Here is a 24,009-nt window from a genome sequence, read left to right as displayed (position 1 = left end):
CCTGTATTAAGACTTACAGTACAGAGTATAGTAGACTAAATAAATCATTTTACTATTTATTTCACCTAAAACTTTAGAAAAATTTCAGTATTTGCTAGGAAGAGAGTTTAGGTGTTGTCCTATGACAGTCTGTTGATATCGAGAGAATATGTACTTTCAAATTATTTGTTCCCCCCTCCCTTTACCTGTCAACTTTCTTCTGAAATGTTAACTTGGCCAGTATGTGAATCGTAGACACACTTATACCACATCAAAGTGCCAGCCACTGGGCTATAGGTAAGTAGCATTAAATGGGTGTTGTCATGATTATCGAGAACTACATGACATGCTTTAAATATCCTGTAATCCTTTGAAAATATGAAGCATTCCGATACATTGCTATGGATAGCAGTAGAGAAGAGAGCCAGATAGCCTAGACCAGAAACTGACAGTTACCTAAGCAAAGATCTAGGACCTTAACTGGTGGTAGACCAATGGGATGATTGGGGCCGAGTCTATGCTAAAGCCTCTTGAGGAATGCTGCTTCAGGACAAAGGACTATCTATCACTAATTGGCTAATAACAAAAAACAGAAGAAGCAAGACTCAAACATTTTCTAGGGAGAAAATTGCTCCCTGCTTAAGTAGGCAAATTGAGGTGTTTCAAGTTCTTGGAAGTCAGTGGCTGAAAAAGAGCTCCCCTTACTGGGAGTTTAAAAAGTGAAGACAGACCCTGTTGCAGTCTTGCATAAATGGTGAGTACTGTCTCTCTTCATAAGTTGTTGGTTCTTCTAGTTTTAGTTAAAACAATTCAGACATCACTTTAGAGTGCTCCACTGCTGAAATCTGAACCACCACCCTATAAGGTAAATCAGTGTTGTTATTCCCCTGTCTCATATGGGGGGGTGGGTGGGACTGAGGTTGATAGTGTGAGCCTTCCCTAGTGAGTTTTAAACTAGGGACTTTTGCTCTGTCTTAGATGTTGTGCTGTACCAGCTGTCAACATGAATAAATGATGTTCATTCACTCCTGCCCCACTGACCTGTTAACATGGCAATATTCCACTAACATTTTAGCCTCAGTGGCCCGAGAAAAATTAGTCTGTAGATTATTTGCACCCAATCCTTAGAATATTAGTGACTTCCCAGGAAATTAAGCCTCTCTTCTCCTTCTGTCTCTGTACCGGCAGCACATACAGTCGGGAGCAGCCTGAAGAGTCCTTTCTGAAGCACGTGCTTCATATTCTTCTACAGGTGTTCTGGCAAGAATCATAGAATCATAGAGTTGGAAGGGACCTCTAGGGTCATCTAGTCCAACCCCCAAAGGGAACTGCTGTTGCTTACTCACTGTTGGCAGCAGTGTTGTTGAAGACACTTGGAGCCATTTAAACCAAAGAGCTAGAAAAGCTTGAACAGGCCAACGTTTGTGACAAAATTTAGTTCATCAACCGGTTAATGCCCATCCCTGGTGCAGACAAATGTTTTGTGTACACAAGTTATGCACACCAGTAGAACAGGATTACTCACTTGACAGAGAAGTCCACATGTATAGGTAACATTTGTTTTTTTATTATTATTATTATTAATTTCACTTGTACTCTATCTTTCTCCCAAGTGCGGGGATCCCAAGTAACTTACATAATTTCTCAGCTTTTTAAGACCTTATTTGAACATGTGAATCTGCCTTATACTGAATCAGAGCATCGGTCCATCAAGGTCAGTATTGTCTTCTCAGACTGGCAGCAGCTCTCCATGGTCTCAGGCAGAGATCTTTCATATCACCGCTTACCTGGTCCTTTTAACTGGAGATGCTGGGGATTGAACCAGGGACCTTCTGAATGCAAAACAGAGGTTTTACCACTGAGCCACAGCCCCTGTTTGTTTACATCAGAACACATCCTACAATATTTACTGGGACTTCCTCCTATAAGAAGTTTGGTCCATCCAGCCAAGAATCCATGTATTCCATCATCCTGTTTCCAACCTTAATGAGCTTGATGTCTCCTTGAAACGGGGAAAGAAAGTAATGATTCTCCCTCATTGTCTTTAAATCTTCAGTATCTAGCATTTAGGATTACCCAAGCTTTAACCTGAAGTTATATTTGTTTACTGTGGCTAATAGCCTTGTTCACCAGGCTATTATTACAAAAATGTAATGGTCTTGTTGAAATCCGTTTTTCTAAGTCCATTTTTCTAAGTTTTTCTAACTACATGCTATGCTAAAGAATTCCATAAATCAAGATAGATAGATAGATAGATAGATAGATAGATAGATAGATAGATAGATAGATAGATAGATAGATAGATAGATAGATAATTTTATTTGTATCCCGCCCTCCCCGCCGAAGCAGGCTCAGGGCGGCTAACAGCATTATATAAAAACGAAGTTACATCCAGCATTCAAATTTCTGACAAGTTTAAAATCAATCAATCAATTAAATAAAATTTAATAAAAGTGCTATTGATCATGTCATCAAGCATGCACTGTGTGAAATAGCAGTTCCTTTTATCTGTTCTGAGGATACAGCAGATCAGTTCCATTAGATGACATGAAATACTAGTATTATTGAAGAGAAGGAAGAATCTCTGTGTGCTCTCAAAACTGTACATAATTTTATAAATAACCTTCAAGCCATTCCTATTCTTTTAGCCTAATTTAAACATGATGTTGATGAAAATAAAAACAGTGTCACTTTATTTAGGACTTTATATTTAGGACTGCTTGCCATTCCATACTATTGTCTGATGAAGTGTGCTTAGAGCACACGAAAGCTTACATTCTGAATTAAGCTTCATTGGTCTTAAAGGTGCAACTTGACTCTTGCTGCTTCAGACTATCACGGCTGCCCACCTGGATCTAGTGGCACTTTTGATCATATTCAGCTTCTTGTTTAAATAGTGCTGCTATGCATGCAAAGCAGCTTGGTTAGTACATCCGTATGCCACCTGGCGTGCTAACTATACTTGCATAGCCCCTTTACATAGGGAGCAGCCCAGTTGGAATGAAACGCCAGACACATGCAAAGTCTCACAGGTATGTTGTTTAATAGCAATGCTAAGACTATTCCAGTGGTCATAAAATAGGAAGTGTTGTGTTCAATACAGAAATAAAACAGGCAGGGGGAGAGAAAGGCATTTCATGGCATGTTGGAGACAGTCTGAGAAGTGGTGCCATACAATGAATGTACTAGATCAGACTTGCTTTACCTTCTGGGTCTCCAATGGTCTGCTCTAGGACTGAGCACCTGGAGTTTATTACACAGAGTTGAATTCGTATAGTCCATTGCAATTTGCAGGTAGATGGATTGGGCATGTGCTCGTGCCAGGGCTACCTTGTTTCTTTGACAACTGTGCCATTATATCTATATCTCAATTGATGTAGGAGAAAGTCATGTGCTTCCTCAAGCTTCTTCTTGTCTCCCCCCCCCCGCCCCGAGGCTTACCCTATCATTTGAAAACTTCAACCTTAGAAACTACCTTTTCTGTGTTGTGCCATGGGTTCAGAGACTGACTGATGAGGCTTATTTATTGTGCATGTAATGTGTTGTCAAATTGCAGCCAGTTTATAGCAACCCCAGCACGGGGCTTTCAGGACAAGTGAAAAACAAAGGTAGCTAGTCATTGCTTTCCTCTTCTGACTTTCCCTTGGTGAACATAAGAGAAGCCATGTTGGATCAGGCCAATGTCCCATCCAGTCCAACACTCTATGTCACACAGTGGCAAAAAAAAAAACAAGTGCCATCAGGAGGTCCACCAGGGGGTCTAGAAGCCCTCCCACTATGCCCCCCTCAAGCACCAAGAATACAGAGCATTACTGCCCCAGACAGCGAGTTCCAACAATATGCTGTGGCTAATAGCCACTGATGGACCTCTGCTTCATATGCTTATCCAGTCCCCTCTTGAAGCTGTCTATGCTTGTAGCTGCTGCCACCTCCTGTGGCAGTGAATTCCACGTGTTCCCTTTGGGTGAAGAAGTACTTCCTTTTATCAGTTCTAACCCGACTGCTCAGCAATTTCATTGAACGTCCATGAGTTCTAGTATTGTGAGAAAGGGAGAAAAGTACTTCTTTCTCTACCTTCTCTATCCCAAGCATAAGCTTGTAAACCTCTATCAGTGGTGGTCTCTGCTTAGCTTCTGAGAGCCAGTTTGATGTAGTGGTTAAGTGTGCAGACTCTTATCTGGGAGAACCGGGTTTGATTCCTCATTGCTCCACTTGCAGCTGCTGGAATGGCCTTGGGTCAGCCATAGAGGTTTGTGAGCTAAAATTCTACTTTGTGAGCTACTGGCACTAAAGTTGTGAGCTACTGACATTAAAGTTGTGAGCTACTCTATAAATTATTGTGCTCTGGGGTCATCCTTCCTGAGCTAAGACAAAAATGTGCAGGTAACACTGCTCACACAGTGTCTGTTGTGGGAGGGAAGGTAAAAGGAGATTGTGACCGCTCTGAGACTGAGATTCAGAGTATAGGGCGTGATAAAATCCAATATCATCTTCTCCTTCTTCCAAGATCTGATGAGATTGTGCTATACCACGCTGCCTTCCCTCCTGCTCATTTATTAGTGCATATGTTAAGAAACAATAAGTCAGGATGTGAAAGGACATTCTTGCTCCAGATGTTCTTCTCTTTGATAGTCTGCCAGAATCCAAGATGGTGCGTTTTTCAAAATCAGCATGAATTTTAGCAAGCTTTCGTTGAGTGTAAGGACATTTTTAATGTCTGTGTTCTGTTTGTATTTTCAATATGTTTATATTGTTAGTTTTACATTATTGTTACTTTTTAAAAATTTATTTATTTATTTGTTCGACTTATATCCCGCCGTCCCCACCAAGGTGGGCTCAGGGTGGCTTACAACATAAAATTCAAAACAATAAGGTTAATAAATATTAAATACATTGAATAATTTACAACAGTCAAAACAAGAAAACAATCTAACAGTACGGTGCATTCTACAGCCTTCCTTCGCAGTTTTTAGGTACCAGTCAGTTATATGCCAATTGGAAGAGGACCGTCTTACAGGCCTTGCGGAACTGCCCAAGGTTCCGCAAGGCCCTCACCTCCTTCTGTAGCTGGTTCCACCAGCAGGGGGCTGTAATTGAAAAGGCCCTATCCCTGGTTGACTTCAGACGGGCCTCCTTTGGCCCGGGGATGACTAGCAGATTTTGGGAACCAAATCTAAGCACTCTCTGGGGAACATGTGGGGAGAGACGGTCCCTAAGGTAGGTAGGTCGGTCCTAGGCCATATAGGGCTTTAAAGGTGATAACCAGCACCTTGTACCGAACCTGGTATATTATTGGCAGCCAGTGCAATCCCCGGAGCCCCGGCTGAATGTGCTCCCACCCTTTAATTTTAGCTTAAGCAGCAGGCTAGCTAAGAAAGGAAAGAGGAATACTTGCAGTAAGCAGTGTTTAAATTTGCTGACACAGTCTCCTAAAATAACAGCACCTCTGTCCAAAATACTTTTGTGCTCATTGTCTGCCTTGCGTTAGAGTACCAGATAGTCAACTGAGTACTAGTTCTCTTGCACTTGCTGAATATTCTTGTCTTCTCCCCCACCCCAATCCTGTTTGCTTCCATCAGATTTGTTAGAGCATTATACTGACCTTCACATTAAAGTTGCCTCCACACTGCGGTTTTTCTAGTGTGGACTTAAATGAGTTTTTTTTAGCCTTCACACAAGGTCATCTCCTAATGGTCCACTAGCCAAACTTCCCTGTTTTGCTCAAATCTTTCCCAAACCTGGTGTGATAGCATTCTTTTTGGAAAGATCACAGTCAGCTTGTGCGTGCATGCTGTGTTGACCCAGGAAGGTGCACATTTTTGCAGGCTGCGCGCCGCTCACATTGGTACCGTTGTCTTTGGTTTAGACCCCTGATGACTGTCATCCCCTTGCTTCTTCCTCCCCCCTCCCTTCCCCCCGCCGAGCCATCACAGGGCTTTCCTCCATTTTTTTAAAAAAATCAGGTTATTGTTTTATTGCTATAGTGTTATGATTGCCATAGCAATTCTGCAATTACTAGTTTTAAAAAAGCCCCCAGGTTGTTTGCGGGAGAATGGCACTTCCAGTGTGCAACACACACGAAAGATTCCTGTGTGGACACCTTATGGCAGGCATGAATGTCTTTGCATTCACAGTGGTACTTAAAACTACTTAGTTGTTGCCCTGTGGAAGGAGGCAAAATTTTGCATTAAAAGATTTTTGCCTTGCTTATGTATGCTCTTGTACCAAGGCTGACTGCAGTCTTTTGAAGCCCTCATATGATTGCTGTCATAATTTACTTGGTGTATATTAGTGTGAGATGCACTAAAGAAAAGAGGAGGTTGCACAAGTGAGTAAAGAATTCCTAGGGTGTGTTCTTCCTTGGCTTAGGGGTTAACATGGTCAGGAGCACTGGACAAAGAGAGCCAAAATGGTGATGCTAGTTGACTGTGGGCCCTTAAGTGGATCTTTACTATCAGACTCCCCAAGCCTGTCAACCACTGATACTGGGTGAGTCTTGTGCAGAGATTTCAGAACCAGAAAATAAATTACCATGAAAACTGAATTTTTAAAAAACAAAATATTAGGCCGTACGCTCTGTAGATGGCACCATGGATGGTAGGAGGATAGAAAATAGGAGGCGTTTGCAATTTGTATTTACTGTTCATTCTAAAGGATGAATGATAGATAGATGGCAAATGTTTTATACCTGAAAAATATGTAAAGTTTTAAATGCAAACTCATTAGCACACTATATCTTGAAAATACCCATGTTTTATAGCAGTCTCCATCGTCTTCCTGTCCTCAAGCTTCCTTGCTGTAAACAAGCCGCCAGTGAGCCTTTATTTTCCACAGTGTGCTGTGGTATACTAACACATTGGGTTTAGTTCACAGAAGATAAATATTGACGCTTCCAGCCAGCACAGATAATTAATTTTTGGTTTTTTTCATTATGCAAGAATGAACAAGATGCAGGTCTAAGACAGTGCACACCAGGCTGATGCTCCTATAATCTCTGTTCAAAAAACTGTATTGTCTGCAGTTTAGCATTAGACCTCAGTCATTATAAAGGCATATTTACTATGCCAGGGAGACCAAGAGAAACGAGGGTGCATTGAATGGAACTAGAATATAGGCCTATCCAGATGTTCCATAGAAGCAAACTGTATCTCATTAGCTCAAACTGTGGGCCTCCCATTCATTTTCCCCACTCTTCTGCCTTTTGGCATCAAGCAGTATGTTTCTTGAAAAAAAAAATCCTTCATGATTTTAGATATGTTACTCTGTAAGGCCCAGAAAAAATGAGCACAATTCACCAATTGAACAAGGGAGATGTGGTATGATCCCACCTCAGCAGTGAAGAGTTTATAATTTTCTTTTCTGAGCATCAGTGTAAGGAAACCAGAGAAGTGGAGTCTCCATTAAAGGTCACAGTGAGCAAGGCTGCATAATAGCTTATTCACTGAATTCTCCTCCTGCTCTGAGAAAGACATGAACAGTAGCAAAGAGGATCTTTTAAGAACAGAGAAGTCTAATGCGCTACCCCCATTTATTTTCTGGATCTAAGAGATTTTCATAAGGACCACAGGATGCTTCGTTCTACCTTTAAATAGATGCGGATGGAATGCGACAGTTCTAAGACTCCAATGGGAATCAAAATTTAACACAATCTCATTTGCAGCCATCTGGAAAGTTGGACCAACTACTACTTTCCTAACAGCTGTGGCTGAAAATAAGGACTGCTGTGATAACGTGCTTGGTGGAATCACCCATAGCTTTCGCTTCCTAGTCTTTCTCTGATCCTATCTCTCCCTCCCTGGTTTCCTTATCAGCCTATGGCGATGCTAGAAATCCTGGGAGACTGTCCACACCTTACAGTTTGTATTTTCTTAATATAGTATTTTTGGATTGCTTAGGCTTGTATAAATAATAATATAGCTAGATGGAACCCGATTGTTTATAAAGCTTTGTTAAAGCGATCAATAAAACAGTCTGTCTCCGCTTTTTTTTTTATTCTTTTTTTATTGATGAGCTTGCCCAGCCACCCAGTTTAATCAGTTCAAGTCAATGAGTTGTTGCTTGCAATGGGGGTGGTGGTGGTTGTCTACTGCGCCAGGAAGAAATGGTTTAGGCGCTTGAGCTGGGCACCAAGTAACAGGAGAGGGAAGAGTTGGTTCTTACAGGTTAGCAAGGAGCCAATCGACCAGTCCACACCGAGGCATTTGCCCTGACATGGCATCCATCTGTTGTTTCTCGTAGTACCGCATCACCTCCTGAACAATATCTCCTACGCTGTAGCCTTTTTTGGCTGCTTTGTCAGCCAGCTGAGGAAGCCTGGCCAAGTCACCATCTTGCTCGTTCATGAATGTCAGATTGGGCACGTTGAACTGTGAAGCAACCAACCACTGGAGCACAGCTTGCAGCTCTCTGTTCTGAGAACTGTTGTTGGAATTCTGGTTGTTCACAATCACTTCAGAGCCTGTTGAACCTAGGTGTCTTCCGCCATGTCTTCCATCAAAGTCGCTGCCATTAGCCATCAACATGCACAGCTTCATCACGGATTCCACCAGCTGATCAATAAACTGTTTGTTTATTTGTTCCATGTTGTCATACATCTCGGGGCTTGATTTTGATATGGCCTTATGTTGTCTGCTGTCAGTAAAAGAAGGCTGTTTATAGCCCCTGTCAGGGGATCCTTCGTCTGAACTGAAACCAGCTTCTCTCAGTACTTTCTGGATGATTGACAAGAGAATACTTGATATATCACCTTTTTGTGATTCAAGATGAGCATCATGCTTCCCGCTGCCATGTTTTTGACTGTGTTTGGAACCACCACCAGACCTGTCATGAACATAGCCAAATGATGTGGTGTTGGTCTCACGGTGGTGACCTTGGTCCTTGTTTTTTTCTAGGAGGTGTTGCTGAATTAACATTAATGCTGTTACAATAAGGTCCTTCGCGTACACATCCATTGAGCAGTGCTTGTCTGAGCCTTTGCTTCCACTTTGATGAGATCTCATTTGTCCACCCCTGTCCCTCCCTGGGCCGTGCAGTTCACCTTTAAGCGATGCAAATTGGAGTCCCTGAGATCTGGAGTCTGAATGAGCACCTGCCTTCAGTGCTGCAAATGCAAGGCTTTGAGATTTGTGCTTATCATCCCCTGCCAGTGCTTTAAATAAGCGTTTCACCATTGCTTCCAAAATCTCAGTTGACTTCTGGGTTCCCGCATTGAAAAGGTTCTTCTTCACTGTATTAACGAAGTCTGAGTCTGTCATGAGTACTCCGGTGACGTTGTGAAGATTTTTCATGGTGGAGTCAATTAAGTCAGATATGACATCTCTGGTGTGTTTGAGGAGTACCTTCTTTAAGACTACACAAGCTGGTGGAGGGTGCTTACCTTTCTGAACTTTCATGGTCTTCATGAATGAGAACATCATATCTGAAGCAACCTGGTTTGCATATACCATCAGCCCTTTGCTTACAGAACCATCATCTGATTGTCCAGACTGTTTCCTTTGACACATCTGTCCATCTTGTCCCTGTCTGTAGGCATTCGCGTTAGATTGATTAGACATCTCTCCATAAAAGAGTGAAGCCTTCCCGGGGTCATGATGAGATGTCTTTGGGGATAACTTACCATAATCTTCACTGGATGAAATCTTGCTTGGAGATCCACGAGAATTAATTGACTGGCGAATGCATCTACCACTCTCAAGTTTATCCTTCATTTCTTTATGTGCCATTTGAACCACTAAGGAACACAGCTTGTTAACATAATAGGAGAGGTCATCTCCTCTTTGGCTACCAGAGCCCCTGAATGATGTGTTGCTGCCTTGGGACATCCTGTCAACTGCAGAGGAATCGTAAGAAGGTTTACGGTGCCCTGAGGGGGTTAGTGCATGCTGGAATCCAACTGCGTATTTCTGAAGGTCGTTGCTGAGCCAGCTGACAACGTTAACTTCTTCAGAGGAGCCTTGCTTGAAAAGGCAAACTGCTCCTTCAGTGTTGGAGTGGTTGTTTCGCTCTTTATCCTTTATTACAATTACTTCTTTCTCTTCAAGATTACTCAGGTCAAGGTCAGGGGAAGGGGCAGCAATGTTAGCTCTCTTGCTTTTCTGGTCTTTCACGTTAAGGCTGGAGACATCAACAAAGCAGATGACTTTACGATCTTGATCCTTCTGATTTTCTGCGCTGTAGATATCAACTTTGCTGAGACCGGCTTGACTACTTAGCCAGTCGATCTCCTGAGCCATACTAGGTGTCCGAAACCAGAATTGAACCCCGGGTCGTGGAGCGCTCTTGTTTCAGTTTTTACTGACCCTGCCCCACTCAAGATGTTGCCTCCTCTCTCAGCTTTCCATGCTCTTGTACTAGCAGATGGCATTTTCATTTGTGTGCACACATGGTTTCCATGACATCAGTGACATCATAAAGCATCAGTATCATCCACCAGCCAGTGATGCTTAACCATGGTTGACTAAACTTTACTTTGTATTTCCCATTGCTTAATCCCATATTAAAAGTATACCCAAAAGATTGAAAGCTGAAAGACATATGAGTCCATAATTTTGGTTCCTAAATATCCATCAATTTCAGAACATCAAGGAAGCATTTATCCGTGCTAAGCTTCATTTTCTTACAAATGAATGTTTTATTGCAATTGCATAAAACTTAGTATTCCACAGATTTCAAATATTTAGCAGGGGGATATTTTAAAATACTTTTGTGTAGGTTCTCAGGCCTTCTGGTGACCTCACAAAGAAACCTTAATATGACCCTCCCCAACAAAAAATTGAATTTGCCACTTTTACTTGGTGCCTTTTTTCTGTTACTATCATTGTGTATCCTATTCCATTTTGTCTTTTTATCCAGTTTACCTTTAGTTTCATTTTCTTTGTTTTTATTGTTACCTATTTAAAAAGATATCTACTGGAAGTGACCCTGTGCACCACAAACCTGCTGGCATTTACTGGATGAAACCTCCCTGCCTCCTCCATGTTGTAGCCTGCTGTGCTCCCTGGATTTAAATAAATATGGATTATGTGAAGCTAAATTAAAACCACTAAAAACACAATGAGTTGGACCCAATCAACATTTCAGCAGGAGAAAAGGGAAGGAGGGATTTCTTTTAACAACAACAAGGCAGTGCTGGGGGATTGTGGGAACTGCATGGATCAAAGCCATGTTGAGCAGGTGCTGTTATAAATAAAGGAATTGGGTGGGATTGAGTGAGAAGCTGGATGCATCCATCCCAATGTATCTCAGTACAAACAAAGCCCTACCCCCTAACTTCATAATGTTTTGACATATACACACATACATGGACAAGAAGCCTAGGCAGAACTGTTTTGTCTTTAGATTTTGCTTGTTTCCGAGTGCAGTGAAATTCCATAGTTGTGGAGCAGCTGCTGTCTGTGTATCCCCAGCCATCTTGGCTTGATAGCCTCCTATTGAGTTGTCTCAAGTATAGAGTGAGCTGTGGGGAAGGCAAGTGAGATCTTAGGATCTCCTGTGAACTAGGTTATATGCCCTTAAGGCTTCTTTTAGTGCGCTATTCTGTTTGGTGGTTCTGGAGATGATAGATAATCTTATTTATGTACCCACTTTTCGCCTGAGCATATCAGGACCAAAGGCAAGTAACGCCAATATAAAAAGAATCTGTCAGATACTGAGATTTAAAATTGAGAAACCACCTAGCAACACCGCATGTCCGCAAAGGAGGGTATTCCTCCATTTTTCTCAGGTTCAAGCTGCCTCCACAAGCTCTCCAGATTAAATTTTATAGTCTCATTTGAAAGCCAGAAGAGTAGGAGTCCCCGTGACCTCTTCCAGGCAGCTGTTCTACAGACATGAGGCAGCCATTGAAAAAGCCCAAGCCTGAACAACTGCAGAATGGGCCTTAGACAAAAGAGGTGCTGACAATAGATCTTGTTGAGAAGACTAAAGCTGCCATATGAGAATGTGCCAGGAGAGACAATCCTTCAGCCACACGGGCCTCAGGTCATTAAATGCTTAAAAGGTAAGCGTAGCACTTTGAATTGGGCCTGGAAATTAGTTGCAGCCAGTTAAGAGAGCTCAGAACAGAAGTGATACCGTCCCACTGGCTAGCCTCAATAATACATGGGCTATTGCTTTCACACCAGCTGTAATTTTCAACGGCAGCCCCATGCAGAGTATGTTACAGTAATGTAGCCCTGAGGTCACTGATGCATGGATCAGGAGGCCTTCAGGCAACAGCAAAGAGGGAACCTTCTTCCTTACTTAAATGTAGCTTGGGAGGGGAAACTCTTAACAGCATTTTTCAGCAAAAGCTGCACCCTGAAGTGGTAGAAAGAACAGTCCATTTTGATCAATGGGTCTTTCAACCAGCATCACCTTTGTTTTATTTGGATGCGGTTTCTGTTTGTTCTCTCCCCTGCTACTTGACCGCGGCACTGAGACACTGGGCTGGGACAGAGTGGTGGTTTATTTAAATATATAGCTGAGTGTCATCAGCATGCTGGTGACAACTACATTAACAGAGCTAGAATAGTGTAGTGGTTACAGTGTCAGGCTAGGATCAGTGCAAATTCTCACTCTTTCTTGGAAGCTTGCTGAGTGATCTTGGCCCAGCCATACACTCTGAGCCTAATATAAATAAAATGGAGGAGGAGAGACTGCTGAGAAGCCACTTTGGGTCTACACTGGGGAGAAAGGTAGGATATCAATGAAATAAACAAATAGACCCTTATGACTTAGATATTACCTTGGAGGTTCAGAGAGTAAGATTTCATTGGCCTTCTCTCCTCAGCATAGCTTCATGCATGCAGTGTTTTTAGTTGCTTTTGTTGATGCATGGTGCTCCCCAGCACGCGAGCGGTATATGTATGAGTGGGCTGCTTCAATCTGTCCATCAGTTTTTAGTGCTCTGTGACTTAGTTTTCACAGTAAGCTACACTGAATCATGTTGGTCAGGTAGATGCGATACCCTGTTAAGAGCACCACCTTTCTCTTTGGTTGGGAATAACACACAGAGAAAGAAAGGCTGAAGAGCATATACAGAACTTCCTTGAGCCAAAGTGTCCAAGAAACTCATCTGTGCCATGCTCCAAGACAATGTGCAATTCTAAACAGAGTTGCTGCTTTATTTAAGTAGACTAGAAGGGTGAATCAACTTTGGATTACACTGTATTCAGTTTTGCATCTGCTATGAAATCTTTTAGCATCCTTGCTTTTTTATTTCCATGACTCTGACATTTCAAAAAGATAATTATTGTGCTTCATCTTGGCTGGATCCAAACAAATGTTCCATACTCTGTGCTTCTTCCTTAGTTTTTTTAATTTGTGTTCTTTTGCCAGCAGAGGGCCCCCAAATTCTTTGGCTCCTTTGTAATCTCTGACTGTGTATCACACGGCCTTTGCACCCGTGCAGAGCTTTGATTTGCGAACCTCTGCAGCTAGTTTTTAGGCACACACAAAAATTCTTCTTGGTGGCACAGTCTCAGCTGTGCATGCTCATGGGGGAGGAGTTATGTCTTCCTGCTCAATTCCCAAAAAGAAAGCACCATAGCGACGTAAAAGCACCTATTGTAGGGAAGGAGGGTGCATGTGACTATAAAAGAAGTTTTAAACAGCCTCTTTTTCTTCTTCATAGCCTATGTACATCACACAGTGCAAGATTAGTATGCTGACCTACCTGGTTTTTAATTTTTTTTTACCTTAAATTTCTATCCCGCCCTCTCCGCAAGCTCAGAGATTAGTACCTGGAGATTAGTACAGTGCAGTTATGAGTAGACGGTGTTGAACACATCTGTTTTGGCTTTGATATCTAAGGCATAGTGCCTTGTGAAAGTTAAAGGCTTGACCCCATGGATTCTCTGCAGAGTTGAGGGAGAAGGATCCCTTGGCTGATTATATGAAAAACAGTACTGCTTACCCCCTGTGGAGTTGCAAATAAGGAGGGAATGCATGCAGAGCAGTGTTCCCTCTAAGCTGAGTAAGTGTGAGGTAGCTCACAGTGTTTTTAGCCTCTGGCTCACACATTTTTGATTTAGCTTAAGAAAAATGGCCTCAGAGCAAACTAACTTAGGCAGTAGCTCACAATTTTAACACCAGTAGCTCACAAAGTAGCCCCGTGGTGCAGAGTGGTAAAGTTGCAGTATTGCAGTCAGAACCCTCTGCTCACAACCTGAGTTCGATCCCAGCGGAAGCTGGTTCAGGTAGCCGGCTCAGGTTGAAGGCAATGGCAAGCCACCCCGTAAAAAGTCTGCCGTGAAAACGTTGTGAAAGCAACGTCACCCCAGAGTCAAAAACGACTGGTGCTTGCACAGGGGACTACCTTTACCTTTTTTTAGCTCACAGAGTAGAATTTTTGCTCACAAGACTCCACAGCTTAGAGGGAGTATTGATGCAGAGAGGAGAATTCACTGGATCCCTTTGCTGAGTATATTGCAACCCGGAAGGCAACCTTGAAGGTGAGAAATCTCCAGTCACAGGTAGTTCAAAGGGTGTCCCCATAGATAAAGTGGGAACAAACCTGTATCAGTGAGCATGACACAGATGGACTTGAGTGGACCTTGAGAAAACTTGTTTCCCATGTCTTATCCATGTATTTCAAGGTCTCTGAGCTAGGACAGTGTTCACATCTCTGTGCATTTTTCTAGTTTATACATAAATCAGTATGGTACAGTACTTGGCACCATGTTGATTTATTTAGAAAATTTCTATGCTGCTTCTCTAGACCTGTTGTTAACTGCTAGTGTCAGATACAGCAAAGCTCTCTTAGCAGAAATGATGTCTTGGGTGTAACAACTACCTTACGATGTGTGCACTGATTTTGGTATAAGACTGTGGTATTCCTTTATTACATTTTATAATCTTCCCCTTGATCTGAAACCTCAGTGCAGCGCATGTGATTGACAGTTCCCTTTCCATGTTTTGCTACAACAACCTTATAGGCAGCTGAGGCTAAAGGAACACAGTTAGCTCAACCTTACGGAGAAGGCTTTATGGTTGGGTGTCAACTGTAACATGGATCTTGCTATTTTACTGCAATACTTCACTGCTTATCATATGAAGAGTGTCTTTGTGAATATTAGATTTTATTTTATCTTTAAACATGTTTTTCTATTGTCATCTTTAGGTCCAGAATTTGACACTCCGCAGCCAGAAGTTGGGCGTGTTGTCTAGTTCACAGAATGGCTCCCCGAAAGGCAGCAGTCAAACCCAGGCATTAGCTATGTGTCCTAATAAACCTATAACCAGTACCAAAGCCAGCCAGTCAGACCCTCTAGAAAGTAAAAGAAAAGGAGACAGCCCAACTGTAGAGCCTCGAAGTCCAGCTGTTACACGAACATCAAGTATTCATCAGCTCATAGCACCAGGTAGGACAGTGAGGTCAGATTTTAAAAGGATGCTAACTGAAAATGTGTTTGACTTGTTTGAGTCATTGTCTTGCATAAGAACATAAGAGAAGCCATGTTGGATCAGGCCAATGGCCCATCCAGTCCAACACTCTGTGTCACATAGTGGCCCAAAAAATTATATATGTACACACACACACACATACATATATATACACACTGTGGCTAATAGCCACTGATGGACTTCTGCTCCATATTTTTATCTAACCCCCTCTTGAAGCTGTCTATGCTTGTAGCCGCCACCACCTCCTGTGGCAGTGAATTCCACATGTTAATCACCCTTTGGGTGAAGAAGTACTTCCTTTTATCCATTTTAACCTGACTCCTCAGCAATTTCATTGAATGCCCACGAGTTCTTGTATTGTGAGAAAGGGAGAAAAATACTTCTTTCTCCACTTTCTCCATCTCATGCATTATCTTGTAAACCTCTATCATGTCACCCCGCAGTCGACGTTTCTCCAAACTTAAAAGCCCCACGTGTTTTAACCTTTCTTCATAGGGAAAGTGCTCCAAACCTTTAATCATTCTAGTTGCCCTTTTCTGCACTTTTTCCAATGCTATAATATTCTTTTTGAGGTGCGGTGACCAGAATTGCACACAGTATTCCAAATGAGACCGCACCATCGATTTATACAGGGGCATTATGATACTGGCTGATTTGTTTTCAATTCTCTTCCTAATAATTCCCAGCATGGCGTTGGCCTTTTTTATTGCAATCGCACACTGTCTTGACATTTTCAGCGAGTTATCTACCACGACCCCAAGATCTCTCTCTTGGTCAGTCTCTGCCAGTTCAGTTCATATATTCTTGTTTATGTACAATATAAAAAGGTGCTTGGCTGTCAAGGATGGAAATATCAAAACTGTATTTGCACAGCTGCTGCAATTTGGCACACTTCTCGTTAGTTCAGCACATCTGAACTAGGTGTATGAAAACGGGATACACAAGTAGAGGTCCTACAAAGACTTGCAGGGGGCATCTCATTTTCCCTCCCCTGCTATTTCCTCTTTCCTTTTCCTGAAGGCCGCATAGCCTCTCCACTTCTGCTTCCTTCTCTCCTTCCTGTCCACCTGCCTGTATCTGGCCCCCTGTCTTCAGCGTTTTCTCCTCCAGTAGCATTTACCCAACTATGGTCCATATGCATAGTGCTGGCCACTGGACCAGGCTGCATAGTGGGGAACCCCCAAGGAGTTGTGGGGATCACCATGCTTTCCCCTTCATTCCACTCCTCACACTGTTGCCCTTTGCAACCCACATATCCTCACCTTCCCATGCCTACTTCTGTCCTTCCTACCAACCTGCCTTTAATCTACCCCCCCCCCCCCGTTTCAATTATGCTTTATTTACTTTATTTATACCCCACCTTTCTCCAGAATGGGAACCCAAGGCAGCTTGCATCATTCTCCTCTCCCCCATTTTATCCTTACAACAACACTGTGAGTTAGGCTATGCTGGGAATGTGTAACTTACTCAAGGTCACCCAGTGAGCTTCCATAGCAGAGTGGTGATTTGAACCTCAGGTTCCAAGATCCTATTCTGAAAGTAACCACTATACCACACTGCCTTTCATATGGAGTATGCTGTTTGACAGTAGCAAGCATGCAGTTCTGCATGAATGATATAAATCAAATGGCAGCAAGTTGTCCAGTGGTTGCTGTTTGGTCTGGCCCCAGTGAGTCCTCCTCAAAAGGCCAAAATAGCCCTAAAAAGGCTTGAAGGCTATAAATATTGTTGTGGCAGCCTACCAACATCTACTGAGGGCATACATTTCTTAAAGCTATAGGTGCTGCTTCTTTTATTTTGGGGAGGTTTAAACCACCACCACCACCTCATGGTTTTCTTTTTAAGATTTCAGATTTTTTAAAAGATTTGTAGAACAATTTGTTCATGGCCGCAATCTCCAAATTTAAATATCCACATATTTGGCCATGTTGATAATTAGATATGTTGATTTGCCTCTCAACTTCAAAACTCAGGACATGAAATATTTCATAAGAACATGAGAAGAGCCCTGCTGGATCAGACCAGTGGTCCATGTAATTCAGCATCTTGTCTCACACAATTGCCAACTAGTTCCTTTGGACAGCCAGTAACAAGGCATAGAAGCCAAGGCCTTCCCCTGATGTTGTCTTATCTAGCACTCCAGGAGAGAGCATGCAAAGGCACTAATAGAACAGAATTGTGGGTTGCAAGCAAGAATTTTGAGCCTTGGGTTGGAGAAGAAGCAGTTTGAAGTGGCAGCGGGAATATATGTGCTTGTTGATTATAATCTCCCGTATGAAAGACCCCACCATAGAGACTTTCAGATATTACTTCAATATTTACCATTCTTGACTTCAGGGGGTAAAATATTTAAATGCAAAAACAAGGGTTCTCAAACTTTGTCAAAATGAGCATTCCCTAAATTGGGAAATAAATGTTTTTTAATTTTTCCCCCCAAACTCCTGTTCTGCTTTCTGCCTTCTGAGGGGCATACGAAGTAGCTTACAAATGTATTGTGCATTAGTTCAACAAGACATTTTAAATTAATACGAAGATAACTTAGATAAGAGAGATATCCAGGGTTGGTGTCTTCCTGTGATTCTATACAAGCATGGAATTTGGGCATGGATGTAGAATTTGGTTTGTTGTCCATCTCAGATTTCATTTTTTCCCCATTTTTAAACTTGAGTTTCACATTCTTATGACTCTGAAGATGGGTTGGAATGTCTTTGGTAATTTTGAAAGCCTAATGAGAGACAGGGCATAGCTTTCAATGCTCAAGTCTGGAGCTTTGGTGCCTTGCATAGCTGCATATCTTTCACTGGTAGAAGTGGCATAGCTTGTGTGCTTTTTTTAATGAACATGCAAATCTTCTCTTAATTTAGACAAGCTACACTGTTTTTCTTTTTAGAGTGCAGCATGTGTGTTACCGTAATAGAAAGCCTTGGTATTTATTTTTAGCATGTACAGCCCTGTCAAAGTAAACATGGTTTCATTTCCTTAACTGTAGGTGTTTTTTGATTAAAAACTAGTCATCATATCATATATACCAGAGATCACTGTTTGTAAAGATGACGTCTGGTTTTGTCAAATACTGGGTAGCCATAGTTCTTTCTGTTCATCTGAAAACATGCATATTGTCTGTAGGATTGTAATACCCTTAAGGATATGAACACTAATTTATCTTTTTTTCTTCTCCCCATGCAGCTTCATATTCTCCAGTTTCACCTCATTCTCTGTTAAAGCATCAGCAGTCCCCTGTTCATTCCCAGCCTTCAAAAATTTCCCACCACCAGCTGATCTTCCAACAGCAGCAGGTTCAGCCAATCACACTCCAACTTCCTCCTAGTCAGGAACCATCTCCACCGCAGCACTGTATACCACTCCAAGGCCATGCTCTTCCTCCACCGCCCAGCAGTACCCCATCACAGCATTGTACGTCGATCCATCCCTCTCCTCCTACACTATCTCCCCCTCCGTCTCAGTCCTCACAGCAATCAGTGGTGGTATCTCCTCCATCACCTCCTTCACCCAGCCAGTCACCCACAATAATTATCCACCCCCAAGCTCTTATTCAGTCACAATCACATCCTCTAGCATCATCAGCGCTTCACTCCGAGCAGAACCTAGCACAGGCCAGTGACGGTTCAACAGAACCAGTATCCCAGCCAATAAATCTTCCATCCCGGCTCTCTTCTTCCCCAGTAGCACACATTGGACCAGCCGATCAGCCTGCAGTGATGTCTACAGGCCACCAGATAACATCTCCAACACCTCATCAACAGTATCCAGTTTTGCAGCCCACACCAATCCCAGTTGCAACTTCTCCACGGCTGTCAGCATCTCCAGCCCATAGTCAACCACTCCCTCTCCCACCTGTTCAGTCTTTACAACCCGAAATTTTGTCCCAGGGTCAGGTTTTGGTACAGAATACATTGGTTTCTGAGGAGGAGCTACCTGCTGCTGAAGCTTTGGTCCAGCTGCCATTTCAGAGTCTTCCTCCTCCCCAGACAGTTGCAGTAAACCTTCAAGTACAACCAGCAGTACCTGTTGAGACCCCAGTGGTAAGCCTTTGACAGCTTTCTTTCTGGGTTCAAAGCTAGAAGGAAGATTGAATTCTTTGTTGTCAGATGTCATACTTTTTTTTTTATTTATTCACACACACACACATTCTCATAAGGTTTGTCAGTACAAGAAGATGATGATACTGGATTTATAGCCCACCCTTCACTCTGAATCTCAGAGTCTCATATTGGCTTACAATCTCCTTTACCTTTCTCCCCCACAACAAACACCCTGTGAAGTAGAGATCTCTCCCAGAAGCTACCCTTTTCAAGGACAGCTCTGTGAGAGCTATGGCTGACTCATGGCCATTCTAGTAGCTGGTTCAGGGTGCTTTGGGTTGTATTTATACACATAGGCTCTGATAAGATTTGTAAGCAGACCTGTTTTTCCTTTGAAACGTACCAGTTTCACAATTTGGATGTATTAGGTTTCATATAGGTACATCAAATACATTTAAATGCATTCTATTCTAGAGCTTCTTTTAATATTAAATTAATAAGTAGCATTATGGTTTTCTCCAAGTTTTCCCATTATGAATGAGTAATCTGGGTTAAAAATGCTTTGTACCCAGCTTGATGAACAGGTAAATTAATTATGGCCCATTTATTTATACTAAAAAAAAATTTCTTCCTCTTTCCTCCAGTAAAGACCCCTTCTGAAGTCTTTTAGGGGTAGTAGCCCAATTTTAAATATATTATGGTGTTTCCAGATTGTCTCTGTAACTAACACATTATACATGGGACATAGCAAATCGTGTACACAGTTCAGGGTGATCAGCTGTTACGGTCCCAGAAAAGGATTAATTTAATTGGCAAAAGACACATGTGAGTTTTGTAGGTTTTGCTTCTGTGATTGGTGTTTAATCCCTCTCAAGCTGTTTGGATGAAGTTGTGTTCTACACAGCTTAGTCAGTAAAATTGTTTCTGAGTTTACTTCTGAAATGCTCAACCACTAAGCCATATGTTATATTGCAGTACTGTTTGATGAACAAATCCAATCTGTTATTTGTTTGGAGAAGTCTGCATTTGTGAGTGGTTGCATTATTTTTCCTCTCTCCCTGCCCTGTGAATTATATTCTAGTGTTGCAGACTGCAACATGTTGACTCAGTTCAGGCACTGCACAAAACTTTCATTTAATTAAACTATGCTTAGTTAGAGTCCATTAATCTAGAATCTGAAGCTAGAAACCAAAGTTGATTGGTTGGATTTATCGACCACAGTTAACAGATTGGATCAGTTCATCAAACAATATTGCGATATAACATGGCTTAGTTGTTGAGCATTTCAGAAGTAAACTCTTAAACAGTTAGTTTAAACTATGGGTTTGCATGATACCTGAATGCAAACATCCTAACTTACTCCTGGTTTAATCCTGGCTTGTTCTCTGTGGACATCCTTTCCGGCTACGGAGAGAAGAAAACAAAACCCACAAACCAGGATTTGTATAAAAATCTCAAATAATATCTGGAAGTCGTGCTTCTAACCGGCCTGATTTATTTCATGCAGATTTATCAAGTGGAGGATATGTGTGAGGAAGAGATGCCAGAGGAATCGGAATGTCTCCGCATGGCAAGGACCCCGACACCACCAACCCTGTCACCACCAGCCATCACCTTACAAAACAGAGAAGAACTTGCATATGAGGAGCCTTTTTCAGGTAAGAAAGCATATAGAGATTCTTGGTTCCTTACAGCAGCTTTTGGTGTTCAGGGCTTGATTCAGAGGTAACAGGCAATCCATCGTTTGTTTTTATGTGAATGAGGGTCAAACTAGACATGACGGCATCCACAGGTTAGACTGGATGCCACCACATTTTTAAAGTGATTTGACGATGCTGCAAGGGCTTAGTCCTGATTGGGCTTTCTGCACAGAGGCCTGAGGCACTCTTGCCCTGTCCCTTGTGCCTTTTTGAGTGCTGTGTTAGATCACTTTAAGATGACAGTGTCTACAGTTCAGTCTCTGTCTCTCAGTCTGACCAACATCGTAGGGTTGTTGTGAAGATGAAATGGATGACAGGAGGACTATGGACACCACACTGAAATCTTTAGAAGAAGGGTGGGACAAAAATGTAATTGACAAATATATGAAACTGCAGATACTGGATTAGCAAGTAGGATTTAGTTGTTTGTCTTGCTACTTGAGCCAAGGCAAGTTACTTGCAATTTTCAGTTGTTCTGAGCTCAAGAGACTTCTAGAGCAGAGGTGTCAAACATACGGCTCATGGGACAGAACCAGCCTTTTGCAGGTCTCCTATTCATCCCACAAACAACTGGCTCTCGTCTGCTTCCTTTTGCTCAGCTCTCTCCTCTCCTGCTTCCTGCTTTGCAGAGGGGAGAAAGAAAGCCAAGACTCCCTTCCATTGATTGGCTGTGCTCCTCCCCCTCCTCCGGGGAGGAAGGGAGGGGGAGACAAAGAGCCAAAGAGGGAGAAGAGAGAGACAATCCTGTGGCACCTTTAAGACAAACAAAGTTTTAGTCCAGGTATAAGCTTTCCTGTGCAAGCACACTTCTTCAATGGGATGGAGGGGAGTGAAAGAGCCAGAGAGAGCACAAGAGGGAGAGAGAGAGAGATCCCCCTTTTCAGTTCTAACAGAACGGGAGGGAAGGGGGAAGAAACCTAACAGTACAGCTTGCAATCTGTATTAGTGGAAGGAAGCAAGAAGAAGAAAAAGAGATTGGATTTATACCCTGTCTTTCACTACCTGGAAGAGTCTCAGAGTGGCTTACAATCTCCTTTCCCCACACAACACACCCTGTGAGGTAGGTGGGGCTGAGAGAGCTCTGACAGAGTTATGACTGACCCAAGGTCATTCCAGCAGCTGCAAGTGGAGGAGTGGGGAATCAAACCCGGTTCTCCCAGATAAGAGTCCATGCACTTAACCACTACACCAAACTGGCAAGAGTCTAGTAGCACTTTAACATCTAGCAAAATTTGTGGTAGGGCATGAGCTTTCATGAGCCACTGCTTACTTCTTCTAATACAGCTAGAAGGTGAGTCAGTCTGTCCTTGTATCTTAGAGAGTGGAGTGATTCCATTGCCAAATGACAATAGCAGGCATTGGTAACAAGAGAAGAAACCTAGGTCTCAGTTGATTCCAGGAGGATATATTGTCTTGAGCTTCATTATCAGCCAAAATTCATCATTCTTTCTAATCTTTTGTTGAAATTCCTTTGTAAGAGAACTGCTACTTTTAGGTCAGCAATTGAATGTCCTGGAAGGCTAAAATGTTCCCCCACTGGTTTTTGAATGTTGTAGTTTATAATGGCAGTAGAAAGAGTATGAGTCCAGTAAGTAGCACCTTAGAGCCGGGTTTGGTGTAGTGGTTAAGTGTGCGGACTCTTATCTGGGAGAACCGGGTTTGATTCCCCACTCCTCCACTTGCACCTGCTAGCATGGCCTTGGGTCAGCCATAGCTCTGGCAGAGGTTGTCCTTGAAAGGGCAGCTGCTGTGAGAGCCCTCTCCAGCCCCACCCACCTCACAGGGTGTCTGTTGTGGGGGAGGAAGGTAAAGGAGATTGTGAGCCGCTCTGAGACTCTTCGGAGTGGAGGGCGGGATATAAATCCAATATCTTCTTCTTCTTTATAGACTAACAAAATTTGTGGTAGGGTATGAGCCTTCATGAATCACTGTTCACTTCTTTAGACTTATGTCCATTTATTCTTTGCATTTTCCTGGACTGAATGGACCAGGACCAAATTGAGACTAGATTTCCTGTCTCATTACCTGTGCTTATATCTCCATGCCTACTACCCTTCTGCATATCACACCTAATCCAATCAAGCCTGCTGTTGCCATTTGGCATCTGAAATCTTCTTTATAAGGTTTATATCTCTGATATCTTATGTTACATTTTATGGAACATATAGCCCAGCCTGACAAAGTGACACATATCAGATCTGGCCCTCATAACAAATGAGTTTGACATTTCTGCTCTAGAACTTCTAAATTCTAATTGACTGCAAGCTTCTCTAGTCAGCTGTGTTGACAGTACATCACAGTTGTAGGTGCAATTCAATTCTCATTGCTTCATATTTTAACCCTCACACCCTACATTGCATTTCAATCCCCAACTTGGGCTATAGATCCATTTGGTTGATTACTAATATTACATTTAATACATTTTAAGATGTAATTGAATGAGCTCCAAATTAAATAGTGAAATGGTTTCGTGACAAACTTATCAACATGTGAAATACATTCTGGTACCCACTGTCAATGCATGTTACTGTGTGTGAATCATATAGTGTGTCTGTGTAAATGTTGCCTCCTTTCCAGTTCAGCTCAAATGCACACCAAGATAGCTCAACCATAAAGAAGAAAACCTCTGTAACACAGCTGTTCACTCCAAAGAGCAACTACTGGGTTCTACTAATGGGTTCTACTCCCATTTTAAAGAGCACTCTAGTCTGAGCAGTGACACACACAAATGGCTTATAATGTGATCTACTGACAAAGTGGTGAAATGTGTATTAACAAGAGTAGCAATGAGGTAAAGCAAGGCTCCTCAAAGTGGTGCCCATTGGCACCCTGGCGCCAGTCGAGTCTTCCAGAAAGGGGGCAGGGTCTTTTAAGGCAGGGCTGGCTATTGGATACCATCATTC

The 24,009-nt window shown here is 42.4% G+C and overlaps 3 protein-coding genes across 10 annotated transcripts in view; 1 reads left to right on the top strand and 2 right to left on the bottom strand.

The window, feature by feature from the left end:
• GPR160 (G protein-coupled receptor 160) overlaps positions 1 to 24,009 on the bottom strand; it is a 302,729-nt gene that overhangs the window by 240,809 nt on the left and 37,911 nt on the right. The window lies entirely within an intron of this gene.
• The window catches only part of PHC3 (polyhomeotic homolog 3), a 67,136-nt gene that overhangs the window by 30,062 nt on the left and 13,065 nt on the right, over positions 1 to 24,009 (top strand). For all 8 annotated transcript variants that reach the window (XR_009555595.1, XM_060242489.1, XM_060242490.1 and 5 more), the window contains 3 exons: positions 15,080 to 15,320; positions 18,550 to 19,406; positions 20,914 to 21,064. Coding sequence is in view for 7 of the 8 variants with exons in the window: in XM_060242489.1 (XP_060098472.1) it covers positions 15,080 to 15,320; positions 18,550 to 19,406; positions 20,914 to 21,064 (1,249 nt within the window). In the remaining variant the exon portion in view is untranslated. The remainder of the gene's footprint in view (positions 1 to 15,079; positions 15,321 to 18,549; positions 19,407 to 20,913; positions 21,065 to 24,009) is intronic.
• LOC132574206 (A-kinase anchor protein 4-like) lies at positions 7,963 to 10,345 on the bottom strand. Its single transcript, XM_060242486.1, has one exon. The coding sequence runs from the start codon at positions 10,209 to 10,211 to the stop codon at positions 8,136 to 8,138; it is 2,076 nt and encodes a 691-aa protein (XP_060098469.1). The 5' UTR covers positions 10,212 to 10,345; the 3' UTR covers positions 7,963 to 8,135.

This window comes from Heteronotia binoei, chromosome 6 (genome assembly GCF_032191835.1).
Source record: "Heteronotia binoei isolate CCM8104 ecotype False Entrance Well chromosome 6, APGP_CSIRO_Hbin_v1, whole genome shotgun sequence".
Taxonomy (NCBI): domain Eukaryota; kingdom Metazoa; phylum Chordata; class Lepidosauria; order Squamata; family Gekkonidae; genus Heteronotia; species Heteronotia binoei.
The sequence above is the reverse complement of the archived record's forward strand: the minus strand, read 5'-3'. Positions and strand labels throughout refer to the sequence as shown.